The 19,165-nt window shown below is 42.7% G+C and overlaps 1 protein-coding gene across 7 annotated transcripts in view; it reads left to right on the forward strand.

The window, feature by feature from the left end:
- Positions 1–19,165, forward strand: part of REPS2 (RALBP1 associated Eps domain containing 2) — a 223,933-nt gene that overhangs the window by 79,831 nt on the left and 124,937 nt on the right. For 4 of the 7 annotated variants that reach the window (XM_012532959.3, XM_033427890.2, XM_033427889.2 and 1 more), the window contains exons 4-5: positions 968–1,094; positions 11,393–11,490. In XM_012532959.3, the coding sequence (XP_012388413.2) occupies positions 968–1,094; positions 11,393–11,490 (225 nt within the window). The remainder of the gene's footprint in view (positions 1–967; positions 1,095–11,392; positions 11,491–19,165) is intronic. The other 3 variants (XM_004269646.4, XM_033427891.2, XM_033427892.2) reach the window with 2 other exon arrangements.

The raw sequence follows: 19,165 nt of genomic DNA on the forward strand, positions 1-19,165 counted from the left end.
AACTTTCCAGGCCCTTCCCCTGGCTGTGTGATTGAGGACACATCCTTTCACTTCAGTCTGGGCTTATGCTAGGCCCACCCAGTCTGTGGGTGTGAGCTTACAATTCAAAGCAAATATTCTTTTCTTTTACTTGAAAAAGAGTACTTGATTAGTATCTCAGATTGCATTATTATTATTATTTTTGACTAAGAGCACCTATATAGTCTCTATATTGATGAAAAGTACTGTTTCCTCATTACTTGGGTATTCCAAAGTTACCAGTCTATTGGTAGCATTAAAAAAAAAAAAAAAAAAAAAAAGGAGGAAACCCAGTAGCCGAGTTAGAAGGTTGCTTGTCTTGCCTGGGGTCCTACATAAAGTTCACATTCGAGTTGAGATTTGCATTGTAGTTTATTAAGGCTCCATCCTAGTGTTTAGGAATAGGCTAGTTGGAGTGGTTTACCCATAATGAATTGTTTTGCAATTTCTCAGTATAAAAAAAAAAGCTGGCATTTTACTTTGGCTAGCCAGGTCCCAGAATATTTAGCATTAACCATTTAAAATATTAAAAAAATAGCCACATTGTTGGAAGACTTGGTAAGTGTAAATACAGGAAATAGGAGCCTTTATTAATGAATGAAAATTGAATCTGTTCACGAAGAGATCAAAATTGGGGAGTATGAATGTTATTTCATGTGATCAGTGTCTTTCGTTTCCCCAAGGAAAATATTATTGGAGTAACTGGAAGTGTTTCAGGCTTGTTTTAGTAATTTAGGTAACTGAGCTCCGGCGAGACTGTTCTCTGGGAGACTTCTGAATCCTCAGACACTGCTTTTTAACCAAGCTGCGTTTCTGAGAAAATATTCTCCTCCATTTATTAAAGCAGCTTGCTTACTGGCAGTAGAGTTGCGTTATACTTCATAACTGCAGCTCAGAGCGCCAGGCTCCTTGAGTGATCGTCTCTGAACTCTGCTCTGGTTCTTTGAAGCAGGAAACGCAGTCTCCCACGATGTCACCCCTCGCCTCCCCTCCTTCTTCCCCGCCTCATTACCAGAGGGTGCCCTTGAGCCATGGCTACAGCAAACTGCGGAAAAGCACGGAGCAGATGCATCCAGGTAAGAGGCCAGCTGTCCCAGGCAGTGTCTTAGAGGCTCCTTCATCTATCGGGCAGCAACGCCACCAGCTGCTCAGTCTCCTGACTTAATTACCTCTGGCTTTAGAGACAGGGCTCAATTTAATTTTATACTCTCAAGCAAGGTTAAAAAAAATATAAAATGAAATCTGTGTTAGTAATGCCTTGTTTTCTGTCCTACAAACTAGTTCATCTTTAGACTTGTAGATAATGATTTAGATGATTTAATCCTTCATATACAAGTTTCGTTACACAGGAACATAGCACATGAAGGATTTGTATTGTTTTGGAATAGTTATTCCTTTCTACAAAGCCACCAAACATATTTATATGATAACTGCTCTTATGAAACTACTTAAAAAATAGAACTCTGCAGAAGAGTTGATTCAACCTTTAAAGACTGAGCACATAAATGAAAATATTTAGCTCTTGTGTTTGGGACTAAGAATAAGGGAAATGCCAGGGGAGGCATCGTGCTCAGGTGTGTGAAGTGCCCAGTTGTGGGGTTGCCTGCTTGCTCACATTTGCACTGTGCTGGCCATGTTAGTGGTAGAATACGTTACTTGCTTCTGAGAATGACTTGCAGAGTTGACTCCCTGGCTGCAATGCTTAAAGCTCCATAAATTCACGGCAGCATCTTGTCCTTGTGGGGCTCAGGTTCCTAGCTTAAGATAGGTATTCTAGAATTGGATATCCATAACTCCCCCCCTCCCCGCCTTTTTTTAAAATTCTGTGAGCTGTAACTGAAAGTGACCCAGTTTCTGCAGGTTTTTGCTGCATTGAAAATAGTGGTGACTTCTAGAGGGAAACAGATTTTAAAAAAAAATGTGTGCTAGGCTGGACTGAAGAGAGACTATAATCTTGCCGAGAGAAGCAGGTGTAGCATGATGGAAAAATCTTTTGATTGGAATCAGAAGGTGAGGGTTTATGTGACTAGCTATGTGACCTTGGGCAAGCCACTTACTGCTCTGAACCATGATTTTCCTCTCCTCTTTTTAAATGGAGTAATAGTATCCTATAGGGGTGTTGTGAGGATAAGCGAGAACATGAGTATAAAATCTGATTGGAAATTGAATCCTATGCAAATGCAAGATAACGTTGTTGGGGGATAGGAACGAAAAATCACTCCCCTGGAACCTGAGTGTCCCATTGGTGTCTGAAACAAAACGGGGTTGAGAATTCTTCATTTTCCTTATAGTCTCTCCTGCCGAATTTCCCTATTTTTAGAAGTGGGTTTTTTTTCCTTAATTTCATCTGGGTTTGGAAATTGGAGTACTATGCCTAGCATGGTGTCTAGTTTTTGGATTTTAATTCACAGGTGAGTCGTTTTTTGTTCTACCGAGTCACCAGGTTCTACTCTTTTTTTCTGATATTCCTTAAAAAACTTGTCTGTACCAGCTCTCTCTGCTTCATGCTCCATTTTCTCCTCATTCCATTCAAATTGGGCTTTCATTCCCCCAGTGGCAAGGAAATGACCTGCTTCTCTCCTTCGCTCTTTTAGCGGCGTGTGTCAAGGTTTTCCATGCTTTCATTCTTTCTTAGCCCTTTTTAAAAAAAAAGTGAGGTAAAATTTACATGTGATAAAATGCACACATTTAAAATCTTCAACTTGAGGGACTTCCCTGGCGGTCCAGTGGTTAAGACTTCGCCCTCCAGTGCAGGGGTGCGGGTTTGATCTCTGGTCAGGGAGCTAAGATCCCATATGCCTTGGGGCCAAAACAAAACAAAACAAAACAAAAACCCAAAAAAAACCACCCCAAAACATAAAACAGAAGCAATATTGTAACAAATTCAATAAAGACTTTAAAAATGGTCCACATCAGGACTTCCCTGGTTGCGCAGTGCTTAAGTATCTGCCTGCCAATCCAGGGGACACGGGTTCGAGCCCTGGTCCGGGAAGATCCCACATGCTGCAGAGCAACTAAGCCCATGCGCCACAACTACTGAGCCTGCGCTCTAGAGCCCACGAGCCACAACTACTGAGCCTGCGGGCCACAGCTACTGAAACCCATGTGCCTAGAGCCTGTGCTCTGCAACAAGAGAAGCCACCGCAATGAGAAGCCTGCGCACTGCAACGAAGAGTAGCCCCCGCTCGCCGCAACTAGAGAAAGCCCGCACACAGCAAGAAAAACCCAACACAGCCAAAAATTAAAACAAAAAAAAGGTCCATATCAAAAAAGAACTCTTTAAAATAAAATAAAATCTTCAATTTGAGTTTTAACAAATGGATATACTCATGTATCCACCATTTTGATCATGAATAAAATATTTCCCTACTATATGATCCAGCAATTCCACCCCTGAGTATATATCTGAAGAAAATGAAAGCACAAATTTGAAAAAATACATGGACCCCAGTGTTCATAGCAGCATTATTTACTATAGCCAAGGTATGGAAGCAACCTAAGTGTCCATCAACAGATGAATGAAGAAAGAAGATACACGTACATACACACACACAATAGAATATTACTCAGCCATAGAAAAGAATGAAATTCTGCCATTTGTAGCAATGTGGATGGACCTAAAAAGGGTATTATGCTTAGTGAAATAAGTCAGACAGAGAAAGACCAGTACTGTATGTTATCACTTATATGTGGAATCTAAAACATACAACAGATGAATAAATATAACAAAACAGAAACCTACTCACAGATATAGAGAACAAACTAGTGGTTGCAGGGTGGGGGAGTAGGGGACTAAGAGGTACAAACTACTATGTAGGAAATACATAAGCTACAAGGATATATTGTGCAGCACAGGGAAATACAGCTATTATTTTATAATAACTTTAAATGGAATATAATCTATAAAAATATTGAATCACTATGCTGAAATTAATATTGTAAATCAGCTATACTTCAGTAAAAAAGTAGTCTGCTTGACATTAAAACCAACATTTCCATCACCTCAGAGATGCCCCTTTCCAGTCACTCCCTCCCCGCCCGTGCCCCCCCAGTGCAAGCATAGTTCTGATTTTTATCATCGTAGGCTAGTTTTGCTTTTTCTAGAACCTCATATAAATGGAATCATATTGAATGACTGTACTCTCGGGTGTCTTTCCCTCAGCATAGTGGTTAAGATTCTCCATGGTGTTGTATCTCAATAGTTTGTTCCTTTTTATTACCCAGTATTGTTCCATTGCATGAATGTATCATGGTGTGACGATCCATTCTTCTGTTGATGGACATTTAGGTTATTTCCAGGGTTTGGCTGTTATGAATAAGGATGCTATGAACATTCGTGTGTGTCTTTTTGTGACATTGTTGTCATTTTCCTGACACCTAGGAGTGGAATTACTGCACCTTAGGGTAGGTGTATAAGAAACTGCCCGAGTTTCACCAAGTGGCTGCATACTCCCACTGGCAATATATGAGAGTTCAGTGCTCCTTGCCAGCAGTTGGTACTCTAGTTTCTTTCTTCAGTGTTTTTAATCTTAGCTATTCTATTACATGTGAAGTGACATCTCCTTGTGGGCACTCTTTTGTTCTTGAAACATTGTTTTCTAAGTTTCTGTTGCCCCTTCCTACATCATGATCCTTAAACTTGGATTTATGCATTTTCAGAAAGCAGCTTAGCTGCTAGGACAATTTTCTAGGAATACATTTTTCTGGGGTTGTTCTCTGTCCAAGACCCTGCCATGATTCCTGGCTAATGGGGTGTATGTGTATGTTTTAAATCAGACTGAGCATCTTTGGACCAGTCCGTGATTCAGAGCCTCTCTTCTGCCTCTCTTCTGGGCTCCTGCTAGCTTCCTTTGCTGGACGTATCTATAGCTTATGCTCATTGGGTAAGACTTACGTGTCAGGCATTGTTCAGAGTTCTTTATGTGCACTATTTTCTACTTACCACAACCCTCAGAGGCAGATACTGCCATCTGTATTTTATCTATATTTTAAAAGATGATGTTTAAATCGCAGTAATACTTCTTCCCACTCAACCTGTTTCTGGTCTCCAGAGGCAACTACTTTCTATCCTTTTTTAAAAATTGTTTATTTTTTTAACTGAAGTGCAGTTGATTCACAATGTTTCAGTGTACAGCAAAGTGAATCAGTTATACATATATGTATATGTATTCTTTTTCAGATTCTTTTCCATTATAGGTTATCACAAGATATTGAATATAGTTCCCTGTGCTATGCAGTAGGTCCTTGTTGTTTATCTATCTTATATACAGTAGTATCTGTTAATCCCAAATTCCAAATTTATTCCTCCCCTCCTTTGCCCTTTGGTAACCATAAGTTTGCTTTCTATGTCTGTGAGTCTATTTCTGTTTTGTAAACACTTATTTATTTATTTATTATTTATTTATTTTTTGGCCTCTCCACACAGCATGTGGCATCTTAATTCCTCAACCAGGGATTGAACTCGCGTCCCCTTCAGTGGAAGTGCGGAGTGTTAACCACTGTACCCCCAGGGAAGTCCTGTATCACTTTTTTAGATTCCACATATAAGTAATATATTTTTCTTTCTCTGACTTACTTTGCTTAATATGATAATCTCTGGGTCCATCCATGTTGCTGAAAATGGCATTATTTCATTCTTTTTTATGGGTAAATATTCCATTGTATGTATATGTGTGTATATATATATAAATATACACACCACATCTTTTTTTATCCAGTCATCTGTTGATGGACATTTAGGTTGCTTCCATGTCTTGGCTGTTGTGAATAGTGCAGCTTTGAACATTGGGGTGCATGTATCTTTTCAAATTAGACTTTTGTCCAAATATATGCCCAGGAGTGGGATTGCAGGAGCATATGGCAACTCTATTTTTAATTTTTTAAGGAACTTCCATACTGTTCTCCATAGTAGCTGTACCAATTTACATTCCCACCAACAGTGTAGAAGGGTTCCCTTTTCTCCACACCCTCTTCAGCATTTATTATTTGTAGACTTCCTTTTTTTTTTTTTGCGGTACGCAGGCCTCTCACTGTTGTGGCCTCTCCCGTTGCGGAGCACAGGCTCCAGACGCGCAGGCTCAGCGGCCATGGCTCACGGGCCCAGCTGCTCTGCGGCATGTGGGATCTTCCCGGACCGGGGCACAAACCCACGTCCCCTGCATCGGCAGGTGGACTCTCAACCACTGCACCACCAGGGAAGCCCCATTTGTAGCCTTTCTGATGATGGCCATACTGACCAGTGTGTGGTGATACCTCATTGTAGTTTTGACTTGAATTTCTCTAATAATTAGCGATATTGAGTATCTTTTCATGTGCCTGTTGGCCATCTGTTTGTCTTCTTTGGAAAAAATGTCTATTTAGGTCTTCTGCCCATTTTTTTATTGAGTTGTTTGTTTTTTTGATATTGAGCTGTATGAGCTATTTGTGTATTTTGGAAATTAAGCCCTTGTCAGTCACATTGTTTGCAGATATTTTCTCCCATTCCACAGGTTGTCTTTTCATTTTGTTTATGGTTTCGTTTGCCGTGCAAAAGCTTTTGAGTTTAATTAGGTCCCATTTTAAAATTTTTGTTTTCATTACTCTAGGAGACAGATCCAAAAATATATTGCTCTGATTTATGTCAAAGAGTGTCCTGCCTATGTTTTCCTCTAGGAGTTTTATAGTATCTGGTCTTATATTTAGGTCTTTAATCCATTTTGAGTTTATTTTTGTGTATGGTGTTAGAGAATGTTCTAATTTCATTCTTTTACAGGTAGCTGTCTACTTTCCCCAGCGCCACTTATTGAAGAGACTGTCTTTTCTCCACTGTATATTATTGCCTCCTTTGTCGTAGATTAATTGACCATATGTGCATGGGTTTATTTCTGGGCTCTCTATCCTGTTCCATTGATCTATGTGTCTGTTTTTGTGCCAGTACCATACTGTTTTGATGAGTGTAGCTTTGTGGTATAGTCTAAAGTGAGGACGTGTGATTCCTCCAGCTCCATTCTTTTTTTTAAAATACATTTATTTATTTATTTTTGGTTGCAATGGGTCTTTGTTGCTGCACGCGGGCTTTCTCTAGCTGCGGCGAGTGGGGACTGCTCTTTGTTGCGGTGCATGGGCTTCTCATTGCGGTGGCTTCTCTTGTTGCAGAGCACAGGCTCTAGGTGCGAGGGCTCAGTAGCTGTGGCTCGCGGGCTCTAGAGCGCAAGCTCAGTAGTCGTGGCGCACAGGCATGGTTGCTCCACGGCATACGGGATCTTCCCAGACCAGGGCTCGAATCCATGTCCCCTTCATTGGCAGGCAGATTCTTAACCACTGCGCCACCAGGAAAGCCCTTCAGCTCCATTCTTTTTTCTCAAGATTGTTTTGGCTGTTCGGGGTCTTTGTTTCCATACAAATTAAAAAAAAATTTTGTTCTAGTTCTGTGAAAAATCCATTGGTAATTTGATAGGGATTGCATTGAATTTGTAGATTGCCTTGGGTAGTGTAGTCATTTTAACAGTATTGATTCTTCCAGTGCAAGAACATGGTATATATTTCCGTTTGTTTGTGTCGTCTTCCGTTTTCTTTCATCAGTGTCTTATAGTTTTCTGAGTACATGTCTTTTGCCTCCTTAGGTAGGTTTATTCCTAGGTATTTTATTCTTTTTGATGTGATGGTAAATGGGATTGTTTCCTTAATTTCTCTTTCTGATACTTCTTTGTTAGTGTATAGATATGCAACAGATTTCTTCATGTTAATTTTGTATACTGCTACTTTACTGAATTCACTAATGTGCTCTAATAGTTTTTTGGTGGCAGCTTTAGGATTTTCTCTGTATAGTATCATGTCATCTGCAAACAGCGGCAGTTTTACTTCTTCCTTTCCAATTTGGATTTCTTTTATTTCTTTTTGTTGTCTGATTGCTATGGCTAGGACTTCCAAAACTATGTTGAATAAAAGTGGTGAGAGTGGGCATCCTTGTCTTGTTCCTGATCTTAGAGGAAATGCTTTCAGCTTTTCACCATCGAGTATGATGTTAGCTGTGCGTTTGTCTTATATGAGCTTTATTACATTGAGGTATGTTCCTTCTAGGCAGAGGCAACTACTTTTGACTCTTATAACCTGTTTCTTCTGATATCTAATGTCTTATCTTAAAATCAATGTCTGTTCTACTTTTTCTTATACATCTTATTCTGATGTATCAATTCTAGGTATCTTCTCACTTAAGAGCATGGGCTGTGATGTCCGTCTCCTGGGCCTAAAGGTAGACTTAGTGGGCCTACATTTCTAATTTCTGTCCATTTCTAGCCTCTGTGACTATGGGTATTTTGCTTTTCTCAGCCTCAGTTTCCCTTATCTGTGAAATGGAATAATCTCTGCCTCAGAGGTTTGCTCTGTGGATGAAACGAGGAATGTTATATAAACATCTGTTCCTAGCATAACTCGTGGCACATTGTAGGTGCTCAGATATTCCCTCATATTTCCTTTTGTGTCTCTAGAATCTGGCACCCGTTTTATTTATATTTATTTATTTATTTATTTATTTTGCGGTACGCAGGCCTCTCACTGTTGTGGCCTCTCCCGCTGCGGAGCACAGGCTCTGGACGCGCAGGCTCAGCGGCCATGGCTCACGGGCCCAGCCGCTCCGCGGCATGTGGGATCTTCCCGGACCAGGGTACGAACCCGTGTCCCCTGCATTGGCAGGTGGACTCTCAACCACTGCGCCACCAGGGAAGCCTCCGTTTTATTTTTGAAGCTCTTAAGTATTCTTGAAAGTCACCTTCTGGATATCATTCATTGGGTGACTGCAGATGGGGAGTCTTTATGGGGCAGTTAGTTGTGGTCTCTGTTCTAGTTTGACACGAATCTCAGAGTGATGAAATCTTTAGGGTTCATTTTATACTCCTCCCCTTGGAGAAAGGTGGTACTTCTAGTTCCTTATTCAGCCTCTTATAAGGGGATCTAAGAATTGTTTATTTTGCATTGAGTTGCATGTTTCAGGCTTTATTTGGGAGGAAGGAGAGTAGAGGCAACGAGCCTTTTACCTTTTACCTTTTTACCTCCTGAGTTCATTAGTTGAGGAGCGAGGCAGGAGTCAGACTGATGGTGGCCTGAATATCAGCTGTGGTACCAGTAGAGCTGATTGGAGCACGTGTCTAAGATTTGCGACCAGAGGGCTTTAGACACTCATCTTTCCAGTCACAGGCAGGTGTGGACAACTCAGGCTTCCCACAGGAGTAGGAAGAGAAAATTTGCCATTGAGGCCAGGCTTCTCCAAAAATGACCCACCATGCGGCTGAGTGTTCAGGCTTTATTGATAAGATGTGTTTGTCTCTTCCAAGGGAAGGAAGACCCTTGTTGGTGAGGGACTGGAGCCATGGGCCAGGCGCCCTCCCTCCACACGTGTCCCTCCTGAGCAGTAGAAGCTCCCTCCCTCTGAGGGGAGCCAGAGGCAGAGGCATGTGAGGTCAGCTTCCCAGGAGAAGCTCATGACCACTGGTATCGCAGCCGTGGTACAGTTTGCTGTGGTTCAAGCCTCCTGACAGGAGTTAAATTTGATGTTCCATCTAAATGGAATGATCTTAAAAATCCTTCTTTGAGGGCAGCACCTGCTTACCATGTGAGGCTTATTTAAGATTTGGACTGTGTGTTCTCTGTGTATGTTTCTTTTGCAGGTTTTGTATTTTTAATACATTCTTAGCAGGGTCAGGAAATCCATGTCATGGTTTGCCAGGCAGTGATTTTGATGTTTTAATGTAATTTAATGTGTTATAATACTGTGTTCCAGTTCCTTGGAGGAAATACAAAGAGCAGTTGTGAGCCAAGAGTGGTTTGTTGTTCTTAACGTGCTGTTATACCTTCTTTATTTTAAAAAGTTCAAAGTACGCTGAAGGTGATGCCATAATAGGCTGCTCTGCTGTCTCTACCTAATTTTATTTATAAGAAGCTACAGAAAAAAGGCATTTTACTTGTTTATATACTTCCAAAAACCTGAATTGTTAACCCACAGAGATCAGAAATGGTTTCATTTTAAGTGATAATTTCTCCTTTCTGTTGGAGCTGAATACTACCTGGTTACATTTAACTTTTCCTACCATATTGGCAAGGTTGTTATTAAGTGTTCTGGAAATAAAAGGAATGAAAAAAATGCATTCATTTTGGTGGCTTAAAACCTTTTCTTAAAGGTAGCAAAATTATTTTTAGTTTGGTTATTAAGTGATAAGATAATAAATATAAAATGCATTTATTCCTTTTTGTAGTTTTCTCTACTTGGTTTTACATTCTTTCCGTTAAGGAAAAGATAACAGTGGCATTTATTTTCAAAAATAAAACAAAATAGGGGCTTCCCTAGTGGCGCAGCGGTTAAGAATCCGCCTGCCAATGCAGGGGACACGGGTTCAAGCCTTGGTCCGGGAAGATCCCACATGCCGCGGAGCAACTAAGCCCATGCGCCACTACTACTGAGCCTGCACTCTAGGGCCCAGGAGCCACAACTACTGAGCCCACGTGCCACAACTACTGAAGCCCACGCGCCTAGAGCCCGTGCTCCTCAACAAGAGAAGCCACCACAATGAGAAGCCCATGCACCGCAACGAAGAGTAGCCCCCGCTCGCCGCGACTAGAGAAAGCCTGCGTGCAGCAAGGAAGACCCAATACAGTCAAATAAATAAATTTTAAAAAAAGTATTAACAAAATAAAACAAAATAAATGACAATGTTGATTCTTAATGTTCAAAATGCATATTCCTTTTCTTCTTTGGGGGTGTGGATGATGAATGGAAGCCTTTTAAATAGCAGGGTATATGTAGAATTTACCTTATATTTAGAATTTGAACCCTTAAAACATGGCACTTTTCTTTCTTTCTTTTTTTTTTTTCTTTTTTTTTTTTTTGCGGTATGCGGGCCTCTCACTGCTGTGGCCTCTCCCGTTGCAGAGCACAGGCTCCGGACACGCAGGCTCAGCGGCCATGGCTCACGGGCCCAGCCGCTCCGCGGCACATGGGATCTTCCCGGACCGGGGCACGAACCCGTGTCCCCTGCATCAGCAGGCGGACTCTCAACCACTGTGCCACAAGGGAAGCCCATGGCACTTTTCTAACTACTCTCATTATTTTTTATCCCAGTTTAGATTCACACCATTCCACCTTTCTAATTTATTCCTAATCTTAACCTGATATAAATATTTTCCTGCCTTATCATGAATTGGGTGACTGTCTTTAGATTGTTCAGTTAAATTGTACCCAGGGGCACCAAGGTTTGTTTGTCTTAGGTTGCCCTATCCCTGTAAACTCTAATTCTTTTGCTAATTCTTCCCTGAAAAGCAGACACTGTAGCAATTTGTGTGTGAAATCATAATTTTTGGGTGGAATCTTTGTCTACCATGCTGACTTTCCCTCCTGCTGTTTCAGCTCCTTATGAAGCTAGACAGCCCCTTGTCCAGCCTGAGGGACCCTCGTTGGGGGGCCCAGGAGCCAAACCCCTTCGGCATCAGGCTTCCCTTATCCGGGTAAGTGACGCTGCTGTGGGGTTATGCCAGTGGGAGACTTCGGGGGTATGGCTTCTTGATGGCCCTGTTTTTGTTTGTTTGTTTGTTTTGTTTTTGTAAGCAGGACATAAAACTGCCCCCTAATGCAAATATTGTACTTCTTGTTCTGTTGCTTATGTATTTTCCTAAATCGTTTCTACTGTGTGTGTTTCTCCCCTTCTCAGTGTCTCTAGACTAATCCGGGCTGGTTCTTAGTCTTTGGTATGTCTAAAATGCCCTTCCACCTTTATCTGCTTAATCAGTAGGCACCTCCTTCAGGAGGCCTCTACTTTTTCCAAAACAGCCTATCTTATCTCTGCCTTATTCTTTAATATTACTTATTCAGTGCATAGTTCGCTATTGCCCATTTTGTTTTGTGCCTCCAGTTATACTGCAAGCTTTGGAAGGCAGAGGTGGTTCTCCTGTATTTTCTCTCAGTGCCTAGTTCAATGCTGTTTGGAGAACAGTTATTTTACAAGTGGCAGCAACTAGTTTCCTGTTTGTAATCGATACCATATGGCAGAAGCACAAGTGATCTCCCAGTTTCTCCTGGCTACACCACAACTTAGCAAATTTCAGCTTCCCTTTCTCCAGTGTTTCCTTTGGATAAAGAGCTCTTATTTTTTCCCCGTGTCTGCAACTGTTATCTTGTGTAGTATTTCTGAGTCCTATGCTGGTGAAGTCATAGTCCCAAAAAAGGGTGTATGTGTATGTCAGCATGAGAAAAACCCTGAGAAAACTGGATTGGCTGTTTGATTCTAAAGACAAGAGGAAGTAGGGTGGTTTGTATAACATTTCAATTGTCCAACTTAGGAAGGAGGATCATTTATGCTCAGGGATTTCTCACAGTAGACCGGTGATGTCAGATAGTCCCATAAAGAAGTGGGCTGGTATTCTAGAAGAGAATAAACAAGGCAAAGGGAGATTGAGGTGTTCACTTTATAGCCTCTGGGGATGCGGCTCTGTGTTAGGCGTGGTACAGAACTTAACTTCTGAGGTAGAACTCTGTGTACAAAGAATTTTCTTAAAGGTGGTAGATAATTCAGCCATATGCTGTGTATTTGTGTATAATTCTTCCTCCAACTATCAGATCTAGGTATTGTTGTATCTCTTAGTATAGATGAGGTAACTGGCCGAGAGAGGTCAAGTCTTGGGTCTAAGGTTTCATTCATAACTAGTAAGTGGCAGAGCCAGAATTCGAACCAGGCCTGCCCAATGTCAAAACCTGCTCTTTCAAATACTTTCCTATATACATTAGAGTCCCATGTTACAAGGAGGCTAGGTTCTAGAGTTGCTGTATAAATAAACATAGGGTGTAGTAAAAATATTCCTGAAATTCCCTTATTGGTACCTAGGTCCAGTAGAGCTCAGTTTTACCCCCAAGTTGGAACAGACAGTTGTTTCTTCAGCTGAGCCGCAGATGGAGTAGTTGGCTGCATTTAGAGGTCCTGTGGTACAAAAATACGTGTTTTTAAACATGAGAATCACACCCACTGTGGAGTGATGGTTACATTAGGAAAGGTATCGGAGGGACTGGGATTCATGTAAAAAATCTGTGAGGTGTGGCCATGCATGTTTCTACAGAGTCTGTTCTAGTGCTGTGGAGACCACATCCTGAACTGTTAGAATGACGGTCAAACAAGCAGTAAATCCCGAACCTCGCCGTGGTTGGATGGGGCTCACTGGGCCCCTTCTGCGTAGCCACCTGGCTGAGATGGCCATGGGCTCTCACTTGGACTGGTGTCCTGGGACTTCTCTTCTAATCTCTAGGTCCGTTTTTCTGCTGGTAAACGTGCTTCTTGAGCGCTTCAAGCAACTAATGTTTACTAAATACCTATTAAGTGCCAGGTATTGTGTTGAGAATACAAAAATGAGGTATAACACATCCAGTCCCTGCCCTCATGGAGCTTATAGACTCTTGGAGGAGATGGCCATTGATCAGACCATCACAAAGTAAATATATAATTATGATATGTGGTGAGTGGAAATTACAGTGTGGTTTGAGGATGAAAAATGGCGGCGGGAAGTTAGGTCCTGGCCTTGGCAGGCAGGGGCTGATCAAGGAAGGCTCGCAGAGGGGAGTCACACTCCAGCTGAAAGGGAAAGCGTTGAACCATGTTAACCAGGTGGGGGGTGGGGCGGGGGAGAGCAGGCAAGAGGATAGAGGGAGCTGTGCGTACAAAGATGTTTTCTATGAGCTTAGCACTTTATACACACCTCTCTTGCAGTGCTCAGAGCTATCTTATGAGGTAATTCCTGTCATTATCCCATTTTTCAGATGACAAAACCTGAAGTATAAAGACCTTACTTAGTTTGCCTTCGATCACAGCTAGGAACTGGTAGGGCTAGAGTTCAAACACTGGACACGATTTCCTGGCCTTTGTCTCAGGAACCGCATGGATGGTGATGTCATCTGTTAAGCCTAGAAGCCCTGAATGAAAAGCTAGTGTTGGGAGTATTGAGGCAAGATCATGAGATCGGTGTTGCATATTGGAATTTGAGCTTTAGAGACAGCCAAGAGGACGTGTCAAGGAGTTGGTAGGATATATGGGGCTGGAGCTCTGGGGAGAGCTGGGGCTGGATAGAAGTATTTGGCAGCCAATGGCCATTAGAAGGACTCATGGGATTGTGCAGAAAAGCCAGACACGTTCTCACCCAGGTCCAGGCAGACTCTGCATGCCCTTGGGCAAGTTCCTTCTCTTTTCTGTAACACGAATGAGCTGGAATGGATTTAACAGACCATTGTAATACTCTGCAGCAGTCTGATTCCCTTAATGTTTGTTTGGTGTCAGTGTAGGTCCCCCCTCCTGTTTGGAGCATTGCCTTCTGTTTAAGATGAGAGCAAGGGGCCTTTTTCGGGACAGCAGTCTGTGGTTTTCATGGCTGATGTGTTTTTCTTTCTTCAGTTCTTAGGTTTCCTTCTTACTCCTTTCAGCTTGGTTTGGTTGAACTCCATGTCCCAGACAGCAAAATGCCAACCTGAGTTAGCCATGTAGATGGGAGGATGTAAAGTGGAAGATTTTGGTGGTAGGGGATTAATAGGGATTGGGTGTGATGCCAGGCTGGGCTGGAGTCACTCATTCCCCATGTTGCCGTGCGCTTGGGCTGATGGCAGCCTCGCTCTGTCCTAGCTTCGTCTGTGGCCTTGTATTCAAGTCCTTCCTGCCTGATTGGAAGAGGGGTGGCCTCTGGGAACGGGGGAAGGCTTTTAGGGACTCTGAGTCAGCAGTGTTGCAGCTCATGGGCTTGGCATTTCAGAGGTGCTTATGTGGAATTCAGTCCCAGCCATTGGAATGAACAGTCTTAGTATTTTCGCACTTTTGATTTTTTCGTTCAGGTGTTGGATGTTTTTCCCCTTGAAATTTCAGATACTGAGCACATCCTATGTTGGTGGGTGGTTGACAGTGGTGTGTAAAGAAATGGTAAATAATCTTCCCTGCTTCTCTGTCGTGGTGTGTTGATAGGTCATTTTGTGGTTTACTGTTCACAAGTGATCCTAACCACGTAGGTCACGTAGTCGTTTGTGATTTTGCTGGCGTGGGTTTAGAATTGACCCTCCTGCTCCCATTGTCCTCTCCTGGTTTGTCTCCTGCTTCTGTGACTGCCTCTTCCTAAGCTTTTTATTTCAATTTCCCTCCTTCACCTGCCCCTTGCGTGTTGGGGATCCCTGGGTCTAGCTCTCACTCTGTTACTATTTAGCTACATGGAGCCTGATGGCCACATCTCACCACCTGCCAGATGTCTTCACTTGAATGTCCCACCGTCACTTTTTTTTGTTTTTTAAATATTTATTTATTTATTTATTTGGCTGCCCCAGGTCTTAGTTGCAGCACGTGGGATCTTTGTTGCCACCTGCGGAATCTTCGTTGTGGCATGTGGGATCCTTTTTTTTTTTTTTTTTAAATGATAGTTGCGGCATGCGAACTCTTCGTTGCGGCATGCATGTGGGATCTAGTTCTCCGACCGGGATTGAAATGGGCCCCCTGAATTGGGAGCATGGAGTCTCAGCCACTGGACCACCAGGGAAGTCCCCCCACTGTCACTTTAAACATGTCTTTTCCCACAAAAGCAGTTCTCACCCTCCCGCCCCTGGCTCCACGCCCCTGGCACGTGGGCCAGTACACGGCTGGCTGTTTCTGATGCCCCTCTCATCCCGTCTGCCCATCGGCTACTGAGTACTAGCCATATCACTTTCTAAATACCTCTCTCCATTGTCTGTTTCTCTGCACTTCCTCAGTTCATGCTGCCCTCTGTCACCTAATCTAATCTGTCAGCCTCTGACTCTTTCTTCCTGCTTCTACCACTGGCCTCTTCAAATCCGTTATCCTCGTCTTGGACAAAAATCATCCTAAAAAACACGAATGTGATCCTCCTGCCCCCTTGATTGAAGCCTGTCCCTCTCTGCCCACTGCTCCCAGCAGATCACCCGCGGCTCTTGGGGCGCTGGTGTCGGGCCCCTGCGCACCCCCGTAGCCACAGCAGGCCCCGCACAGCTGCCCAGTGTTTCCCACACAGTCAGTGTTCTCTGCATGGGAACCTTACTCTTCAGCCTCGGTCTTATCTTCTGGGTTTTCTCCTTTGTCTCAATTCATCTATGCTTTTTCTCCATTGATAACACGAAGTGTGAGAACTTTCTAGTATTTCTTGTACGTGTGAGGTTAACGTATTTTCATTCTTAAAAAGCAGTTCATTGCTCGTCTGCTCATTTATCCGTGAGGATCAGCTGGAGGGATGGGCGTCTGATCTTTCTTGGTTTTCCTTCCCAGAGGCAGCCAGTGTGGTCTGTTTGTTTTGTATTATCCTGGGAACGTTTTATGCGTATATGAGCAAATACAGGTATTCTTATATATCTAATATATGCAGTATACCTTTACCTGGTTTTAGGGAGACTGGTTTGGGAAATGCAATTTCCTTCCAGCCAGATCCCACTAAAAAATATCTTTTATTTTAAACCAAACACACTTACTTTTTAAACCCAAAACATACATGCTGTGATTTTTTTTTTCTCTTTATGGAAGGATGAACTTAACAGTCTTTTGGGGGCAAATTCTCAATACTTGGTGCTCTTCTTATTTCAAAGACAAAATAATGACAAACAGAATTTAGAGAACTTTATCATCGTGCCATTCTAATTGGGGGTTTGGCTATGTTTTCAGTGAAAGTTTTCTGATGAACAGGTATAGGAGGAGATGTTAGACATTGGTAGCCAGCCACCATATAAATCTAAAAGTCTGCAACTTGAAAAACATGTATTTAACTTAGTTGTCTCCTTTTTCCCCTCATTCTCAGTCAATCTCAATTTCTTGCCGTGCCCCCCTACCCTACCCCATAGGTACTTATGGCCAGAGATGGGTACTGTCTGCTCCTTTGGTCCTTTTGGTGTGGATCTAAATAGCAAAGACCGTGTCATGGGTGGTGAAAGAAATGAATACCCCCACGCTCTGTTGGAGTGGTGTTGGCATAAATCCGGAGAGAATTGATAGTCACCACAAGTGAATTGTTCATTCTAAGAGTTTTGATGGGAACAGGGAGAAACAATCTTTCTGGGAGGCTGACACTGCACTGAGAGAACTTTCTGTGGTGGGAAAGCTATTTTATAGGTAGACTGGACCAGCATGCCAGGAGGACAAGGAGACTAGAAACTAGAGATTACTGTGGCGAAGGATTGGGGTGGGATGAAGTGAGGTGGCTGAGAGTTGAGTCATAAGGGAGCTGGTGCTCCGAGTTTGGAGCAGAAAGAAGCAGGAAGCAAGTAGGGCACACCAGGTCCTGCCCCAGCCTCTGTGGTTCCCTTCCCTGATGCTCAGCCCAGGGGGATGATCCAGGAGGTAGCCAGCCCGTGGCGGCTCTTTCAGGGTCTGGGATGTCCCTAGCAAGGCATCATTTGGCCTGTGTGTGGGTTGGGTTTTTTTTTTCAGTAGGGCCTCAGGCCTTTCCCCCTTACTTAGGAATCTTTCCCGTCGCCCCTTGTCTGCGAGCTCTGACTTTGCCCCCTGTGAAGCTCCCCGCGTCTCCTCCAGCACCGGGCCACTTCCACTAGTCCTCAGGTTGCAGGCCGACCACGTGCCGTTCTCCCGAGTGGCTGGAGCCCAAACACCGCCTAGCGATGATCTCCCTCCTCACTAGGCGGCAGCCAAAGCGCCCGAAGATTTTGGTTGCTTGTTTCAGATTCTGCAGTAAACGCCATGCTGTTATTTTATTGGATCATGGGCTGTGAGCTTTCAAATACTCTTGTTCTTCAGAACAATTAAAAATTTTTTAAAAATGTAAAAAATTCAAAAGATACAAAAGGGTACAGAGAGAAAAGTATCCTTCCCACTCTTTCTCCCAGCCATCCAGTTCCCCATCCCAAGGCACTTGACATGACCCATTTCTTTTGTATCATTAGAGGATTATTTTATGCATATGCAAGTGAATATAGGTATTCTTATATGTAATTATATATAATATATGCAAAATATATAGTTCCACTTTTTTACATGTGTGGTAGCGTACTACACATCTGTTGTGCACTTTGCATTTTTTTACTTATCAATAAGCTTTAATAACAGTCTGTAAGAGTACATAGAGTATGTCCTCATCTTTTTGGTTTTATCGAATGCATAGTAGTTCCTTGTGCACATCTGCCAGAAATCATGTAACCAGTCCCCTCTGATCAATAGCTAGAACTTGCAATCACAGTGTTTGTATATATGTAGGAATAGTTCCTAGAAATGGAATAATTGGGTGAAATGGCTACACATTTTAAATTTTTGGTAGAGATTTTCAAATTGGAGGCGGTGGCCATTTACACACTTACTAACAAATGTGTGAAAGTGTATTTTCTCATACCCATGCAAACGCAGTGTGCTAAGCAACTTAGGGATCTTGGCCAATCTGATAGGTGAAAAATGAAATCTTGGTGTAGTTTTAATTAGCACTTCTTTTGTGTGGTCGAGAGGAGGTCCTGGGCCCCTGATGCCCTTAGAGGAGGTTAGGGACCCCACTTCTTTTTGGTTCTGGAGTGCCCCAGGCCCACTGGCACTGATTTCTTGTTTCTACCTTTATGGCAATAAAGTTGAATTAGCTTATGGCTAGAGATTAGGGCTGGGAAAATTTTCTGTTTTAGGGATGGTAAAAGTCACCACAGTGTGTGTGTGTGTGTGTGTGTGTGTGTGTGTGTGTGTGTGTGTGTGTGTGTACCTGTCAGCATTGCTCAGACAACTAAATTCTCTTCCTCTGACTGAAATGGAAGGGTGAGGGGAAAGGGGGGAGGAGGAGGAGGGAGGGAGGGACAGCAGGGAGGGAGGGAGAGGGTATATGTGTGTTTGCCTTTGTGTGTAACAGGAAGAACTGGTTTGATAAAATTTATCGGAATGCACGTGACTTGCTCTCGGTTTGACATCTTGTTTTACCAGATTTACTCCCTATTTGATTTGAAACCCTAGATGGAGTTTGGTCATCTCCTAAGGGGTGAAAGGTTGATGTGTTCTACTTCCCCAAATCTACCTAGAACACACAGATATCCCAGTGGTCACTGTTAATTACCACAAAGAGGTCCTATTTTTCATAGCATCCAGCCTCTTTTTCCTACTTATTTCCTTCATCTACTTATTATTCTTTTTCAGATTTTCTATCCCTTATTTTTGAAACGTTTTATTGAATGATACTGAAATTT

The sequence above is a fragment of the Orcinus orca genome, chromosome X (genome assembly GCF_937001465.1).
Source record: "Orcinus orca chromosome X, mOrcOrc1.1, whole genome shotgun sequence".
NCBI classification, from domain to species: Eukaryota; Metazoa; Chordata; class Mammalia; order Artiodactyla; family Delphinidae; genus Orcinus; species Orcinus orca.